This window comes from Esox lucius, chromosome 13, assembly GCF_011004845.1.
Source record: "Esox lucius isolate fEsoLuc1 chromosome 13, fEsoLuc1.pri, whole genome shotgun sequence".
Lineage (NCBI taxonomy): Eukaryota > Metazoa > Chordata > Actinopteri > Esociformes > Esocidae > Esox > Esox lucius.
The window spans coordinates 29,944,536-29,963,070 of NC_047581.1; the positions used below are offsets into that span (position 1 = coordinate 29,944,536).

At 42.7% G+C, this 18,535-nt stretch overlaps 1 protein-coding gene across 1 annotated transcript; it reads right to left on the reverse strand.

Annotated features, from left to right (window-relative positions):
• Positions 1–920: 920 nt before the first annotated feature.
• On the reverse strand, positions 921–16,917 carry mtmr12 (myotubularin related protein 12). Its single transcript, XM_010876959.5, has 17 exons — positions 16,796–16,917; positions 12,748–12,805; positions 12,511–12,650; positions 11,778–11,850; positions 11,486–11,622; positions 11,295–11,385; positions 10,226–10,349; positions 9,308–9,383; positions 8,963–9,060; positions 8,475–8,599; positions 8,237–8,315; positions 8,066–8,136; positions 6,784–6,956; positions 6,463–6,639; positions 4,385–4,543; positions 3,914–4,173; positions 921–3,608 (listed from the first exon to the last, which is right to left on the reverse strand). Exons 1-17 carry the CDS (start codon positions 16,865–16,867, stop codon positions 3,251–3,253), a joined length of 2,271 nt encoding a protein of 756 aa, XP_010875261.4. The 5' UTR covers positions 16,868–16,917; the 3' UTR covers positions 921–3,250.
• Positions 16,918–18,535: the final 1,618 nt, after the last annotated feature.

Sequence of the window (18,535 nt, forward strand, 5' to 3'; positions counted from 1 at the left end):
GTTATTGGTTGAAAATAGCACTCGTTGTGAAAAAATATCTTAATTGATAGACCTTTCTAAACCTCACAAATATGGTCCCACGTGGTAACGCCATAAGGACAATAGACATGATGCGACTGCATATGCTCCTGAAAGAAGTCTTTAACAGTCCTTTCACGTATTTTCCAAAACGTCTAAACATTTTACTCTGAAACCCTTGCTAACTTTCCTGTAATAGTGTGCGAGAAATCTCCTGCAGTAGGCCCACAGACACAGCACATTGTTTTTATTAACTGCGGGCTCGTTCGAACGAATGCTTTGCAAACTAGCCTTAAACTTGATGCTCTGGTGCCAAAAAGGCATTTTGAATGTTTAATTAATTACCCGCTTTGTTGTTCTTTTTTCCCCTCCTAAATATGTGCATTTTTATATGTATATATCTTTTTTGTTTTTGTTTAGGTCAGTTTGATTTCCCTGTCTAAATTAAATTGTTATTCAGATGCATCACCATTTAATAATATCACCTTGAGCTTTCCTGTCTCTGCTCCAGGATACAGGCTGTGATCTTAAGAGAACGTGAGGAAAACTGAATAAAAAAAACTGAAGGATAGTTTACCCCTGTATCGGTCCAGCTAGTCTGCCATGTAGCACTGCAGTTCTACTAATCTTGAGAAGCCATGCAGGACTAATCCTGATTAGATTACCCTTCCTGTCTTACGCCACACATTCATTTTCTAAGCTCAGCAGATGCATCTCTGTCAAAGGTTTCCTTTTTGTGCCTTATTCCAGAAAATGTACCATGATTATGTTGATATTCTAAAATATTTGTATCTAGAACAACAACAAAGAACAGCAGAAGCAGCAGCAGTTCAATAGCAGCCGTCCAGTTTCAGATTACAAAATACAAAACAATGAATTTAACAAGACAGACAAGACAAGAGCATTGTTCAATTCATAAAGCAATCTTTAATTACAAAATCAACAACAGTATAACCAAATTATGATTGGGTTTATCAGTGTATAGATAAGATACACGGGTCACCTGATAAAGGACATATTTTTAAAGTGTATGTCTGGATTACAGTGTCCCATTAGGTGTGACAACTTCGGTTTCTGACATCAATAGTGCAACAAGGAAAAACAAGAAAAATACGTTAAGAAAATACAAAGTGACAATTAGTAGCAAATACGATCAGTTGCATTTTGTTTTCAGTATTCAGTGTTCTCTGATTTTTAAGGCAAATGAATTCAAGTAGGTAGCAGTTCAGTTCTATTATCTGTAAGATAATATGTCCTGTCTTAATAGCTTCATAACTATGTGTAAATGAACTGTGTGCGCAGGTCATGTCCAACCGCTTCCATGCAATATGTTACACACATTAAATGTATTCGATGGCAAAATACATGCATTCAATATGGACATTTAAATACATTTTTGGATATCAGCTTCAAAATAATTTAAACACCATCAATTGGGTTGAAACAAAACTGTTAAACCAGGGACCAATAATCAAATTTGGATTAAATTATAATTTCCCCAAAAAAATTAATTAACAGAAGTTTGCCATGAACATAAACGGTCACTTCACGCAGTTCGCAGCAACTTGTTTTCCTGGGCTGATTTCACTCAAGCTCAGTGGCTAGATGCTAAGTGTGATCCTTTGGAGATCCATATTCTGCAAATAAATTCAACCATACACCTAACACCAACCCACCATCCCATGTTCTCTTAGGGGAAATGAAGAGAGACAACCTTTGAGGTTAATAAGGTGAAAATCTATCTTAACCCCTCCATTTCTAATTAACTGCTTAAACCGTGCAGAAGATCTCTACTAAGTTTGGAAAATACATGTACATGTCATCAAAACCAGCAGTTTGGGGATCAAGCATCAGGCACGTCTTTGAAAGCAGACTACGTTATGTAATCCTACCATAACCTTAACTGTTTTACACTTCAACTTAATTGGGTTGATGTAAATAGTAGGACTTCCCAACATTCCCACAACGTTATTCCTTCGTCTGTGTGGGCTTGTCTAACGGCTTCCTCCTGACAAATGAAAGCACAACTACTTCATGTCACCATCAGAGGGCTCCACATTACAATAATAACCAAACACTTTCCTGACGAGGAAATCCTAGCTATCCTAACTAGCTTAAGCAATCCAGTCTTCAAATACAGGATCATACAAAGAGCCTGTTTTTAATTTATGTATTCACACAGTAACATTCTACATAATGAAAAAAAGTAAATACGGGGAATGTATCAACAAAGATTTAACACTATCTACACAACTCATATAATATGGCAGGAGAATAATAAGTAGTAAATGATTCAATATGTTCAACAGGGTTGTAAGTGAATTAATGGTATGTGAATGAGAGACTGGCAGCCTAAATGGATTAAACAAATGGACGGTAACCTGACATGTTAGGTCTCTGGAAAGACCTGTTGGTCTCCGGGGTCATACCTGAAGTCCAGGATATTGGCTTTAAATTCCCGTCCAGAGTTTAGAATAAAAAAAAAAGCATAGAAAGTGAAAGGTAAAAAAAGAAGCTCCCTTTCTGCAGTATAAAAACACACAAGACGAACTCAAGGCTTCTCATTAACATATATTTTGGTTCCATTTCACTTTGCTTCGTAGATGGTTCATGACTGCAAAGCAGCATGAGAGAGGTTGGCTACTAACCCATTAAACAACCTCAGGTGTTCCACTCATCTTTTCCTTAAAAGGCAGACTATTTACTGAATTGCACAGTGTGAAAAAAGTGTGTCCCTGTGGTCCACTAAGGGAAGTATCTGTTAATGATAATAGCTATTAGTCAACACAGTGGGCTCTTTTGTGTCCTCCATAATAAGCCTTAACACTAATGTAAAGCGACTTGCCAAAGCTATAACTTCAAAAAAGCTTGGCTGAAGCCTATTGACCTGGATTATCTCACAGCTTTAACCTGAAGACACTAACAGGACCAGTTTGCATCACTTAAACGTTGAATTGCATTTCCTGCACAGACGAGTTTAGAATTCTACCGGTACAGTTTGTGTTTTGTCTTTGCGACAGGAAATATTAAATCGCAGTTGTTCTAAAGAGAACAGTAGGGAAGATAGTTTTTGCCTGTTTTCTTGTTCGGCAGGGTGCTGATGGTCATCAGTGCTACATTGGCACTCCACAACTCCCCAGTTCAAACACCTCAGACGGCAGTGTACAGTGGACCACATGAGACCTGGAACAAACTGACATGCACACCCATGCAGAAACACCCCCGGTTCCCCTCAGACCACAGTCTCTGGTTCACTGCCATCATCCTCCCTGCTGGCCAGGTCTCCGGCCACCTCACTCATCATGAGGCTCTGCAACATGCTGGTCGGTATCGCCGGCTTGAACGACCAGTTCCTCGACGTCACGAAAGGGAAGGATGACGACAGCCTCACGGAAGACCTGGCCAAGTTCTCCGGTGCAGTCTTGGCCCTTGTCCTAATCGCCCCCCGGTGGTTGGATGTCACAGTGCGGGCATGCCTATCCAGCTCACTCCGCAGCTCCTGGACCTCCGCCAGCAGTTCCGATACTTTGCTGAGCACAGCCACCGGACCCCCTCCCAGGATCTGGACATCATGGATCCAACGCAGATACCTTTCACGGAAACAACTGGGACGGTCAACTCACATTCCCACAACATTACTAAAATGGCCGGTATCGAGACATTGTACTGATCAAATATAAGAATATACTGTAAATAAAACGATTACCTTGTGGATGTTTCTGTTTCATATCTAGTCTTTTTTTGTATGTTTCACATTTGAATCTCTAAACTGTCTCAACTACTACAGGTTTGGTTGTTAGTGGCCTGATTGCATGAGTTCTAACAGCTGCAAGCCAAAACAGCATAACATTTATTGAAGGTCCATGAGTGACAGGAAGCAAGAGTCATTGGGTACCTCTGCATCCAGACTCGAATGGAAGGCCCGTCCAGGCACGGCAGCAACATGCCGTGGTAGTCCAGGGGTTTGGCCTGCCAGGTCTCGTAGAACTCCTTGATGGAGGACATCGGTGGGAAGTCGGAGGAGGGAGACAGCATCCAGCGGCTGATACGCTTCACCCCCAGGATCTTCTTCAGGCTGTCCGCCTCGTCCTTGAAGAAGCCCTTCTTAGTGGGGGTCTTGAAGGCCGAGCTGGGGAGGGACAGCTGACGCTGATGCTGGCGACGGGAAGACAGGAGAGACATGGCTATGACCTGGTTTGGTCAGCATGCGGCTTGGACAAAATAAATATAGTAACATCAATTAATTGAGCTGTTCTCAGTTAGTCTGTTGAGCTGACAGAGAAAGTGAAAAAAATTACGAGAATAACAATGCATTAATTCAATCAGACATATTACAGATGAACACCGAGACAGATTTTTCTTTTACCTTAGGCCTGTGTGATTTCCGCTGAGACCGATCCTGTTTGGTCTTCTGGGCATACAAAGGGTTAGTGAAGAGATCCTGAGCCCTGCAGTCAAACTGTACTGACCAGTCCCACACGCTGGGGCAGTTCAACGGGCCTCTCTGTGAGCTGGGTGACTCCGCCTACCAAGACAAGCAAGCACAGTCTGGCTGGTTGTGTGTGTCGCAAACTGGTAAACAACCTACACACACTCTGCTATCAGCTCACTGTAAGGGCCTGAATGGAACCGTAACTCGTGAAATGTCTGTCACAGCTCCTCTCAAATCCAATCAGTGGCAGCGTTAAAAGGTCAGCCTGAATTACAGCGGCCGTTTGTTACCGACTCGTCCCCCTCCGGCCATCACACTGAGCCGGTCACCGGACCTGACGCCAGACTTCCACGGTACGTTAGTTAGTTTACACCAGGGACATTCAGTCCGCCGGTGTGTTCTGTCCCTCAACTGTAGCACATATCTGTATGTGACGGTCACCTGGCCGTCTTCCCCCGTCCCACGGTTGCCTGTCCTCTGAGGACACAGTGTAGGTGCTGTTCGCTCTCTGGATGGGAGACCAGATGCTGGTGGACGGGGTACTGGAGGGCCAGTATGAGACACTCTTCCCTCTGGTCTGAAGATCCCAATGCCCCCAGACCCTCATATCATCACGGCCACCTAATAATCCCTTCCGATGGGCTCATTCAAATGCTGCACTCCCCCTTGTGTAAATGAACCATAGTACTGTACTTTAAGGGGTAAGTAAGTCTGCATGACAGCGTCAGCTAAACTTCTAAAATGTAAAAGTAAAATGTTCATGTAGCAGCCACGTTAAATATTGATGCTTTAAAAAAAAGTTACATTTGGAGTCAGACATGCAACCAAATCTAGGTTAAAGCCCCAAATGTGACAATGGAAAGTATAGTACATGTTCTAATAATAATAATAAATACATCCTATTTAAATGCATGTGTGAATATAATAGTGAGTTTTGATGCATATCCCAGTCTCCCTGTGGCACTCCGGAGATTGGGGTCACAGCCAGGAGATCAGAGATTCATTATAACAACGGAGACTGGGGTCACAGCCAGGAGATCAGAGATTCATTATAACAACGGAGACTGGGTTCACAGCCAGGAGATCAGAGATTCATTATAACAACAGAGACTGGGGTCACAGCCAGGAGATCAGAGATTCATTATAACAACGGAGACTGGGGTCACAGCCAGGAGATCAGAGATTCATTATAACAACGGAGACTGGGGTCACAGCCAGGAGATCAGAGATTCATTATAACAACAGAGACTGGGGTCACAGCCAGGAGATCAGAGATTCATTATAACAAGAGAGACGGGGTCACAGCCAGGAGATCAGAGATTCATTATAACAACGGAGACTGGGTTCACAGCCAGGAGATCAGAGATTCATTATAACAACAGAGACTGGGGTCACAGCCAGGAGATCAGAGATTCATTATAACAACGGAGACTGGGGTCACAGCCAGGAGATCAGAGATTCATTATAACAACGGAGACTGGGTTCACAGCCAGGAGATCAGAGATTCATTATAACAACAGAGACTGGGGTCACAGCCAGGAGATCAGAGATTCATTATAACAAGAGAGACGGGGTCACAGCCAGGAGATCAGAGATTCATTATAACAACGGAGACTGGGGTCACAGCCAGGAGATCAGAGATTCATTATAACAACGGAGACTGGGGTCACAGCCAGGAGATCAGAGATTCATTATAACAACGGAGACTGGGTTCACAGCCAGGAGATCAGAGATTCATTATAACAACGGAGACTGGGTTCACAGCCAGGAGATCAGAGATTCATTATAACAACGGAGACTGGGGTCACAGCCAGGAGATCAGAGATTCATTATAACAACGGAGACTGGGTTCACAGCCAGGAGATCAGAGATTCATTATAACAACGGAGACTGGGGTCACAGTCAGGAGATCAGAGATTCATTATAACAACAGAGACTGGGTTCACAGCCAGGAGATCAGAGATTCATTATAACAACTGTTCACCCAGAACTGTATCCGGCGTGTCCATTACCCTGAGAACATTAGCCCTGTGGCTATCGTTGTTGAAGAGGAAGGTGGCAAAGACCGGAACGTGGACGCTGTCAGACAGAACAGTCAGGTACGTCTCCGAGAACTGGAACGCCGGGCCGTGCTGCTGGTGAAGCTGCCACACACACTCCAGGAAGAGAAGAAACACAGGGGACTGGCTCTGAGAGGAGGGGAAGAGGAAGAGGGAGAGAAGGGGGGTTCTCAATTGTATTTCCTCTCATCTTCCAAGGCAGTAGGTCCAGGGGCATTTACATTAATGTCATCAGTATACCTGACAGAAAACCAGGTTTGAACAGGATCCTACCTCCACCTTCTCCTTGAGGTGCAGCTGGTTGGAGCGGTCGAGGAACGCGTGTCCTCCTGCCACCCACTCCTTCTGTACTAGGCTCTGGAAGCCCAGCAGGGTTCTGTAGTGTGGGTCCAACATCAACTGGACCAGGCTGGATATGACACAACACAGGTCTGACCCGCTCTCCTCTGCAGCAGGACAACACAGGACCCGATCAGTAGGAGAAAATATCTCAAACAAAAAGCAGGACAGAGGATGTATTCCTCCTAAACTGTCACACAGGACAGGGGCTCTGATTGGTTCATCCTAAACTGTCACATAGGACAGAACATGTGATTGGTTCATCCTAAACTGTCACACAAGACAGAACATCTGGTTGGTTCAACCTAAACTGAACCAGAGGATTGATGTTATTCCCAACCCATTGGACACACACACACACGCGCAGCACTGAACTGGTCTGACTGGACAACCCTTCTCGGAGATCTCAACTCAATGTAGCCACAATGTAGCAACTCTAACACACCCCCAACCAAAAACCCCAAAACCTAATCTAAAACCTATTTGTAACTTTTAACATAATACACCTGACCCCTAAGCTGGAAATCATTTTCCAACCTTGTTTTACTTCACTATTACTAACCGATTTCATTATCGGTCCGCACATGTACTCCAGAGCGAGCATGACTCCTACAAAACATAAACATTATTGCCATTCATGACAACTGTGGAAACACATGAAAGGCCACCTGAAACACTGAACTAATCTTCATCCAGCATTTCCAATGATCTCCAGTAAGTCCATGCATCCTTCTAGAGCAGACGTTGCTCAATACAAATATTTATTAAATATCAGAGGATCTGAGGCAACCCTCGACAAACAAAATACAACCTTCATCAAACAAGTGTTGTTTTTATTCTTCCAAACTGCCCATCCCTTGTTGTGTTTGACTAAAATGGTAGGCAGTTGACGAACATCAAAGATCACAGCCACCCAGGCTATGGTCTGTTAACACTGCTAGTAGACGCTCTCAGAGCATCCGGGCACACACTTCCAGATTCACAAACAGTTTTTTCCCTCAGGCCATAAGGCTCCTCGACCAGCAACACTGATTCATGATCATACTGACCACACATGAACATTCCATATGCTCTGATGTCCTTTCAGGTACTTTAATGGGCATTAGAATATTCGCATGTACCAAACATAGATATATTACACTCAACTTTGAACTTGAAGCGCTCCGTGACTAAAATGTTTTGTTTTCGAGGGAATGAACAAACCCCACATCCTTACCCATGATGAGAACATTGGTGTTTTCCTTCTCCAGACACTCTACAACTTCCACAGCCTTCAGGAGACACTGTCTGAAACACACAACGACACGCTAAAACAACACTTAGGCAACGCAGTTCATGCTACTCATAACACAAATCCTTTTTCACTGGAACCAAGATCAGATCTCACCGGATCATGTCCAGCCATCCACAGTTTTCCAGTGAGGAGAACCACTTCATATCGGACATCCAGAACTCTGTCGTATTGTCTACAGAGGAGTAAAACAAGACACGTATTATAATTACACACACAATCATGTGAAATCATCTACAACCATCATGATAATATAATTTGAGGTGTGATTGGCCTACAGCGTTGTCCATGACAGGGTGGGGGGGGGAGGGGGGGGGGGGTCATCAGGACTCACCAATGAGGAAGAACTGTTTGAACTTGTTGTAAGACAGCTGGATGTCCTGAATTGTGGGCAAGGTGTCGGAGAGATCTTCTGTCTTCACAGAGTACAGGTGGTTGTGGGCCACCGCTGTCAACATCCTGTAGCAAAGATCACAGATTCCCACGGAAGGTCAAAGTACCACACAGAAGTGTCTCTGCCTTATTTTAAGGCTGGTACAACATGGAATTCAGAACAGAGTTCTAATCCATAAGCTGGTCCACATTCATTGCTTATTCCTAACATAACTGGTAAACACAGCTAGGGGTGTCGCGATATACTGGGATTGACGATGACCGTGATATAAAAAAAATTAAAATCTTCTTCAGATTTTCTATACACATCGTGATAACATCGTTATCGGCCACGATAATCGCGCGGTGACAGCCCTATACACAGCGCAACTTGGCGATCCTCAACACGTCGTCTGGGGGAGGACGTGGAACGTGTTTTCTGCGTCTTACTTCTCCATGTATGTCTGGGGGACGTTGTCCTCCTGGGACAGAGGCAGGGAAGCCGTTTTAAACAGGGCACAGCCACTGTGATGAGACCAGCACCACATCTGCAGAAACAATAGGACAGCTTGAATAACAGCATCATATAATATAGTAATAAAAACAACACAACTAATGATGTCTATAGTAATAATGTAACATAATGATACATTTATATTATAGTATGTGTTTACTAACATATCATGTAACCAAAAATGTGCGTACTGCCATGAACCGAGTAAAAAGGTTATTGCTTTTATTGACACAAGTAAATGGCAGTCAAAATGGGAAGTTCACTAGAAATGTCAGGCCTACCGGTAATCCGTTCCCCTGGAATTTGACCAAATCCTCATCAGTCACGTTTAATGGGACAATAAAAAATTGGGGCAACCTGTATGGAAATAATGAGAATATTGGGGCAACTTTTACAAAAATTATGAGAATATTTTGTTCACTCATATCATCCCAATGAAAGTCTGTGAATGTTTTGCCACTGGTTGTAAAAGTGGCACAATATATTACACATCAAGCCCAAAATAGAAGGTTTAAAAAACATTTTTTTTTTAAATCACAAAAGTCGCAGACCACAACATTAAAACAGACGGAAGACTTCAACCAACAACTCGATGCTCATAACACACTGTTAATATACTGTATACCCAGCAAATCATCCCTGTCTGATGAAAACAGTGTGAGTGAATGGCATCCTGGGGACTCGAGGACCCCAGGGAAATGCGTCCAGACTGCGGAGTAGGGTAGGGATAATAAAATTCACTCATTTTCGTTAAAGTCAATCTCTGTCTCTACCGTACTTAAGTGCCCTCAGGCTGGGAACCCTTTCTTTTTGTGGTTAAAAATGGGCAAGAATAGACATGAAATCACCTGGATGACGGCTAACAAAGCAACAAAACAGTTTACCCGTTCCCTCTCACTAATGCTTATTATGGTAAAATTTTTTAAAATCTAATGGTTTTCAATATTCTTTTGAACTTTATGTCTCTCTTTTAATTTATTTACACTTTTCAGCTTTTCTAAGAAACTCCACTCAATATGCTAATTTTAAAACACTAGTACAAGGAAAACATATTAAAAAGAGTTTAAAGTTTCAAAATTGTATCAAATGGGGAGAATATGGTAATTATGTTACATTTTCTGAACAATTTGTTTTTCATCCCACATCAAGCATCATTTTGCATTTATATTCTGCATGGCATTGTTGTAAAATCATCGTACTTTTGGGAGAGCTCAAAGCTGCTATTCTCGGTGACCAGTCGGCAGTTTCCCTTAGTTCTCTTCATGTCCTGTGTCCAGTCCTCCAAGCAGTCAAACAACATTGTCCGCTCTTTCCTCTGCATCTCTACAAAACACACAGCATTGTTGTCAATAGATGAGGACCTTAGGTAGGTCTTCATGACAACGTTGTTGTGGTCCAGGACACCTGTAAAACACAGCTTCTAGTGACAAGAAGGTAGTGAGAGGAAAGAGCCAACCTCAACTTCTGTCCCCGTCAATACCATCTGTCTGTCTGTCTGTCTGTCCCCCTATCAATACCGTCTGTCCCCCCGTCAATACCATCTGTCTGTCTGTTTGTCAATACCATCTGTTTGTCTGTCTGTCTGTCCCCCTGTCAATACTGTATGTCTGTCTGTCCCCCTGTCAATACTCCCTGTCAATACCATCTGTCTGTCTGTCTGTTTGTCAATACCATCTGTCTGTCCCCGTCAATACTCCCTGTCCCCCTGTCAATACCATCTGTCTGTCTGTCTGTCCCCCTGTCAATACCATCTGTCTGTCTGTCTGTCCCCCTGTCAATACTCCCTGTCCCCCTGTCAATACCATCTGTCTGTCTGTCCCCTGTCAATACTCCCTGTCCCCCTGTCAATACTGTCTGTCTGCCTTTCTGTCCCCCTGTCAATACAGGTCATCTGTTTGTCCGTCCGGCCGTCTGTTCTAATAACCAGTCTGTGATGAGTTGCAGAAGGGGTCCCTGGGGCATGGCCTCAACACCGTGCCCTCCAGACAGACAAAGGCCCCTTTGAGTCCCCCTACAGGGGCCCATTCACACAGAAACAGCTCCCTGATGGTTGTCCAACATGTTATAGGTGACATATTGAGGCTGGTGGGTAACCAGGGTAACGTCAAACCCTGTCACAGGAAGCTGCACTAGGAGATCATTTCTCCAGACCAGGGAGTCTGAATGATCTTTCTCCTCTTAGGGAAATCATAATTTTGTTTTCTCTATCAACAGGCCCTGTGTGGTCAGGCCCAAAATATTGCCATGTTCCAAAAGTGATTAACGCACCTGGAGAGGTGGTGTTTTCGCAGTAGGAGAAGGCGTAGACACACCTCAGAGACTTTGGTTCCAGGCAGTGGTGCACGATTCCCTGAAAAATCTGTAGAGACAAAAAAAACAACGACAATGAAGCCTTTCAGATTCATGGGTTCCCCTCCGACCAGAATCAGAGGGGTGCTGAAGCCAGGCAGTGTGCAGACCTTTTTTGCGTCTTCCTCTTTAGAGTACGTCAGAGAGAACTGAAACACTCGCAGGTCTTTGCAGTGGACGATGATTTTGGATGGGTACTTGTTCTTCAGCAGCCCTCCTGTTATCAGTTTCTTCTTGTCTTCATAACCTGTGGACATGTGAATGACTGAGTCACCAGTGATATTCTTCCCAAGCTTCGTCTCAAGACATCAGTAGAGGAACGTAGGCAGAGTTAGACTATGAATTAGAAAGTCATGAAATGCTGCAATTAAACTTCAAAAAACTATCAAGTAAAACTAATACCCCCATAGATGTTATCCACGCACGCAAGTGGGATGTCGTTTTCACCGTAGAGTTTATTCTTGAAGAGCTTACACTGCGTAAAGGAAAACCATATCACAATACATTTAGCTGCAGTTAGAATCATGACAAACAGCAAGGTCTCCCTGAGGTTAAATATAACCAGAGATACTGTCCTAAACAGTCAGTTCCTCAAATTGCTTCGGTAATAACTGTGCCTGTGTGTGTGACTCAGTAAACTTTCGTTCAGAGAGGGTATTTTCTCCTCAAAGGCCAGGAGTGGAAAGAGCTCTTTAAGAACTGCCTACAGCAGAGTGGGAATGTAATGCCCACAGAAAAAAGCAGTTTCATGTCCCTCAACCTTGCACCAGACCAGTTGGAGGACAGGGGCACACAGAGGCCGAGGAGATACTTATGACTGCCCCTTAACATTAACTGGTGGAGGCTGGGGTGGTGGCTGCCACTTCCAACCTCCAAGAGGTCAATCTTGTATTTCTTAACTAGCAGCAGCAAAACACAAGCAGACCCTAAGTGTGTTCAGTACCTCAGTGTGTTCAGTACCCTCAGTGTGTTCAGTACCCTCAGTGTGTTCAGTACCCTCAGTGTGTTCAGAACCCTCTGTGTGTTCAGACCCTCTGTGTGTTCAGACCCTCTGTGTGTTCAGACCCTCTGTGTTTGGCCTGGGACCAGGTGACCTATGAACCTGACGGCGTTCACAGCGTTGCCCGGCACTCACCGTCTCCTCCACCTGCACCTCGTCGCTGACAAAAGACACTCGGAAGTTCGTGCAGAGCAGTGTTCCGAAGACGCCTCGCTGTGACATGTCATCCTGGCTGTATTTAAGCACTGGGCAGGCACTACAAAACACCACCTCTCCTGGACAGGACAGACACACACAAACAGTTCAGTAAATCTGCTTGATGCCAGTTTGTCAAATCATTCAGGCGACAACAAACCCAAATAGCACATGTACCTGGTAACAAGTCTGGTTGGTTCTCCTTTTTGTAAGGTTCCTTCTCCGACTTGATTTCCTGTGTGAAGAGTGAGGAGGTCAGTTAAGAACAGATCTTAATTTACAAAGACGGCATGGCAACAGGCAAAATGCCTTCTGTGGGGCTGGGATTAATATCAGTTTATTTTTCTGGGGCAGTATTAGTTGATTCCACTCGGGCATGGATTCATGTTAGAGAAGCTTCTTACTGTGGGGTAGGGATTAAAATTATTTTATTCCCATGTATTAACTCTCTATGATAGCCACAAAACAAATCAAAAATCCACATCATAAACCTCAGTTCCAACACTGGGCTCCATTTTTCCATTTCAGTCAATGACAAAAACCAAATAACCAAAGTTCAATTCAAATTCAAAATGTTCTTAACTAGAAGGAATTTTGTGTACTTCCTAAAGAGACTACAATTTAAATGACCCCAATCAGGCTCAGCTCATGTAATGTAAAACATTAACAAGGAGAAAAATACATGAAATCTGATGATGCAACATGATTTTTATGATCTAGTCCTGTTAAAATTTACTCTAACCTCTTAATAACCTGTTTATAACCTTGTATTGTCTTAGTTTGGTTCTTGTCTCCTGTTATGTTCTCAAGCTTGTTAATAGTGCTAGTGTACACATTTTAAGGCTGCTGGTCAAAGACGATCAATCGCATCCTTTAAATCAGTGCAGGAATGTTCCCCTTCCCTTAGGAACTGTCAAGGCATTGAAACATTTCTCAGGCAAGAAGAATGTCAGCCAACTAACTGAATCAAGATTTGCTTCAATCCTCTGTCTGTGTTTTTTATTTTTATTTGCTATATAAGAAAGTGAATTACCCTTCTTTGGCATCAATTAGAGTTCCACCCACACATGTAATCACTAAAGAACTCAGCTACACAATGTCCATCCTGGTGTCTGGGACCTGGCAGAATAGGCTGATCTACTATTGACTACATTTTCCCTGACACATCCGCTCTCACAGAGGAAGTCCACCATTTCAGCATCAGTGTTAACTAAACTGCAACCCTTCTATTTATACCCAAAGCTGCGGTGTGAACAGCTGCGAGCGATAGTGAAATGTAACCACATACTTACTTAGATTTCAGTCATTTAGCACTTCTACCCAGAGTAACTTACTGTAACTGTTGTGTGGGGTGTGAGTGTGTTTGAACTCAATGATGCCAATTCTCTGAACACTAAGGAACAGTCATCTTCCTCATTGTTACCCTCATCATCATTATCATCGTCGACGTCTTGACTCTCTGGAAGCTGTCCATAAATCCTCCCTGGCCTAATGATGTAGCACCTCCTCTCTAATTGTAAAATATATTGTCGCCGACAGGGGAAGTTGGCCACTGCCAGGCATACTTCCAGGAAGCTAAAATGCCATGGACAAAGAACACACAAGGTGTCAAAAGACCCCAGTGCCCAGCTGCTCTCCTAGCCACACACTCCCGAAAGAATATTTCTATATTATTGAGCATAGTCAGTAAGTGATGGTGGGAACCAAGCTAGCTTTAGGTCGTAGCCTGACGCCTGATCTGTTTGTACGGTTTTGCCAAATGTCTGGCAGGACAATGATTGTAGGAGTTGACAAGGCCAACTACTGAACCAAATTCATACTTGCAGATTCACGCTCAATAGTGCTGGCAAGAAATACAAATCAGATAAAAAACAATACAACAACACAAGTACCAGCTCCGTGCAGGACAGTCTGGTTGTCTGCATTAAAAACAAGTACATGTCAAAGTCACAACGACTGCAGTCATGTTGTTAATAAACAACATGTGACTGCAACAGTCGTGCCTGAGTTGTGTCTGGGGGAAAAAAACACATGTTTGGAGCAAGGCTAGAAAAGCAATCCTCCAGAAACTTCCACTCTTCTGTAGGAAAGGCATCAGATGGCCAACTAGAAACCTAAGTCCCTTGCTGTTCCTGTGAAAACGGCACTGCTGAACAAACTCAACTTTTACTGCAGAACTGACACACATTAACAGAGATGCAAGAAGGCTGCAGAAAGGCTGTCCGGCCAAACGTCCACGTTGTGCTGACCAGCCATTCCCTGTGATCACTGACATATTGAATGTCTCTAAAGCAATGCACTGTTCCTGCCCGTTTCAAATCCTCAGTCGTTGTTCCAGTTCCACAAAAACAGGAGTCCTGTCTGATCAACTAGAGAATTTAACTCAACACATTACAAAACTTTTTTTTTGCCTGGTGCAGTGAAAATAACCTGGTAATATCCTGGTGATAACCTGGTGATAACCTGGTGATAACCTGGTGATATCTTGGTATAATCCTGATGCTGAACACAAATAACCTGGTAACATCTATCCCGACTCTGGTCTACAACATCAGTCTCACAGTCTATCCTGACCCTGGTCTACTCATCAGTTTACCAGTCCATCCTGACCCTAGTCTACAACATCAGTCTACAGTCTATCCTGACCCTGGTCTACACATCAGTCTACAGTCTATCCTGAGCCAGGTCTACATCAATATCCCAGTCCACCCTGACCCTGGACTACACATCAGTCTACAGTCTATCCTGACCTTGGTCTACTTATTAATCTTCCAGTCGATGCTGACACAGGTCTATATCAGTCTACAGTATATCTTGACCCTATTCTGCACATTATTCTAACACATCACTGTCTGGTCTGCATCAGCCAACAGCAGAAGTAAACTGCAACACAAGTGTGCAGCTCTGTGTGGGCAAGATTGTTGGCCACCCATCCCATCCTTGTTACCTACTGTATATTATTATAAAATATTATTCACCAGCTCGCAGAGGGGCAGGCAGTCAATACAGGTGAATCATGATTTAAAACAAACCCTGTCAACAGAGTATACTAAAAATGTGTCTAGGTTTAAGAATTAAATTGGTAAAACTGTCTAAGAATGCAAAACCCTCGCTCAACAATCAATGATGGTTCCCCAATTGTGATTTTGTTATTCCAAAAGAAATATATCAAGCAATTTAGTGAGGGAATTGACAACACCCTGGGTTAAACATCTGCACTTAACTGCTCCCAAAACTCTATGAGTGTATGCTCTCTTATATAGGATACACTCTTGCCACTCATATCCCATCGTTTCATATAGTCACCACCCGCTGTACTTATACATTTTCGTCAACTTTACGTATATTTCATGCATTCAGTCCCTATTTGTTGTCTACCAACAGCCGCACCATAATACCAAGTAAACGCAAGGTTATGTGTGGATGTACTGACGAACATTTATATTATTTATTTTCCTGGGAATCTGAATTATTGAATGGCTGCAGTTCGGTAGCCTGATGTTCGTTCATTATAAGATAGTCTATATAGCCAATCTCACTTCCTGCAGAGGCTTCCCGTGGAAGTTTGTTCCCACGCTTCCACGGATCTGATGTTACATTATAATGGTACAATTCCCATTGGGATTACGGATTTCCAAACCGGACAATACAGCTATCCTAATATGATTTCTGATGGTGTTTAGAAAGAGAAATAGCACCATCCGTTATGTTTGCTATAACTATATTCTCTAACATGACAATTATATTCCTTGATCACAGATAAAATGTCAGACAAATTATGTGTAAAGCAGTCGCTGAGAAGAGGCAGGAGTTACAATGTGTTGTTGCAATTTATCCTGAACAATCAGTTGTGTTGTTTTCTGCTGTCGAAATATTGTCTAGGGCTAGGGGTAAAGTCTGTTCAAACTAATTTAAAACAGGATAACGTACACCATCTAACAACCCATTACTCTCTGCCGCAAACATATAACCATTTCTGTTTTTTTTTTTTTTTATTTACATTATATTTCGGACATAATGTAAATTATTTCGGACCTCGCCCTGTCCGAATCTAGCCTTTTCGCTCATTACAGGGTAGTCCAAATCATATTGGCTAACTAGTTAGCATTAATGCTAGTCCGTGTCAAGTAGGGTGTCCAAAAGAAAGACATTTGTTGTCGGTAATGTTACAGGCTACATTCACACTCGTGTGCTAATTACAGTACCATGTCACCAGAAGTCTTACCTCGGGCGTCACGTAAGAAACAAACGACGGTTTGGCAGTTTTCCCACCTCCGCTCCCCAAACTACTCAACATTTCTGTAACTTCTAACTAGTATTTCTTTCACAGTCAGGTGGAAATCCGGGCAAAATACAGGATTAACTTGCTTTGACAACTAACCGCGCCCATCGAGGATTCATTGGCTGATTTTTTATTTAATCCAGGAAGCGAAATAAAGTCCTGTGATTCTACTGGATATTACGTGGGTCGCTCTTGTGTTTATACTCCGCCCTTCCTCACTTAGGGTAGATTCTAAAGGTTCTTAAAATGGAACCGTCCGCTTCTTGAATTGAAGTGGGCTAAGAGAAATAAGCGTCGTTGCCAATTTACAAGCCCTAAACTGAGATATAAATCATTTGAGCCCCCGATTAAATTTGAAATAAATCGCACATTAATTTTATAATAATAATAACAATATTATTTACAATCACTTCCATAGTACCTTTATATTAATGTTTGAATCATCGTCAGTCAGAAAGGGAGGTATATATGTTCCCTGATAATCGAATGCAAGATTATATTGAGTCAGAAACATTGATCAATTATTAGGCCTAGTTACAAAATCGCACAAATCATGCAGGTTAACATCATGTGACCCACTTACATTAATGAAATATAACTTTCTGTAGTGAAATACATGGTCCCATCTAGATCGTGAAACATTTTAGCAAAAACTTTGCTTGTCATTTATTGTAATTTATTCATTTATTTTTATTTAAAAATGATAAAATACATCTTTGCAATAATGGTCTTCAGGGAAAAACATGTCTTCAGGGGACAGTAGGCCGCTGTCAGTAGAGGAAGCCGGTTTTAACCGTCCTATTGTGCGACGTCTTCCTGTGTTGATTAACATTCACATCCTGTTGGGACATGTTCAGTAACCTGAATGTTGCACAGAGATAAATATTTCTATATGTTTAAATCTTGTTCCATATTTTTTCTCCAGATGATCACCTTTCCAGGTGGAATGCCCGTACATAACGCAGTCACCTCCAAAATGCTGGCTCCTCTGATTAAGATGACCTACAAAAAAGCTGTGTAAATACAAGTAATACATTGTAATTAACTGGAATGCAAGTTCATGCTAAATAAACTGTACTTCATTAACGATTCGTAGAAATCAACCAAGACAGAATTTTCTAATGATGCATTTACCAGAAATTTTAATAGAATTATCACCATGCATTAATGTTACAGGCTACATTCACACTCGTATGCTAAGTACAGCACCATAAGTCTTACCTCAGGCCTGACGGTTTGGCAGTTTTCCCATTGATTGGCTCCATAATGAGAGCCAATCAATGTTACAGCAGGTACAGGGTTCTGTTCTGCATATGCATCCTTCTTTCGACACCAAAGCCACCACTCATGTGTTACCAAATAACTCTATTTCATTTCCTAGCACCTGGTTCCCCATCCCAAAGCCATTTAACTCCAGACACATTTGTTGGTTGCCCTCAGAAGCATTTTCCTGCAACCTTTCCTCTTCCATGTAGGTTTACCGCTGTCCCACAGGTTTTGATTCTCCCTGATTTAGGAAGGCTAAACATTAGAGTTCCTTGCCTTTCCCCATGGTGATGAATGACAAATTCACTTTACATGCATGTTACCAAACTGTTTCCTGAAAGAGGAACTATGAACAGTAAAAACAGTTCCTTCACACAGACATTTACAGCAGAATGGTAATGCAGACTGTCTGGGGGA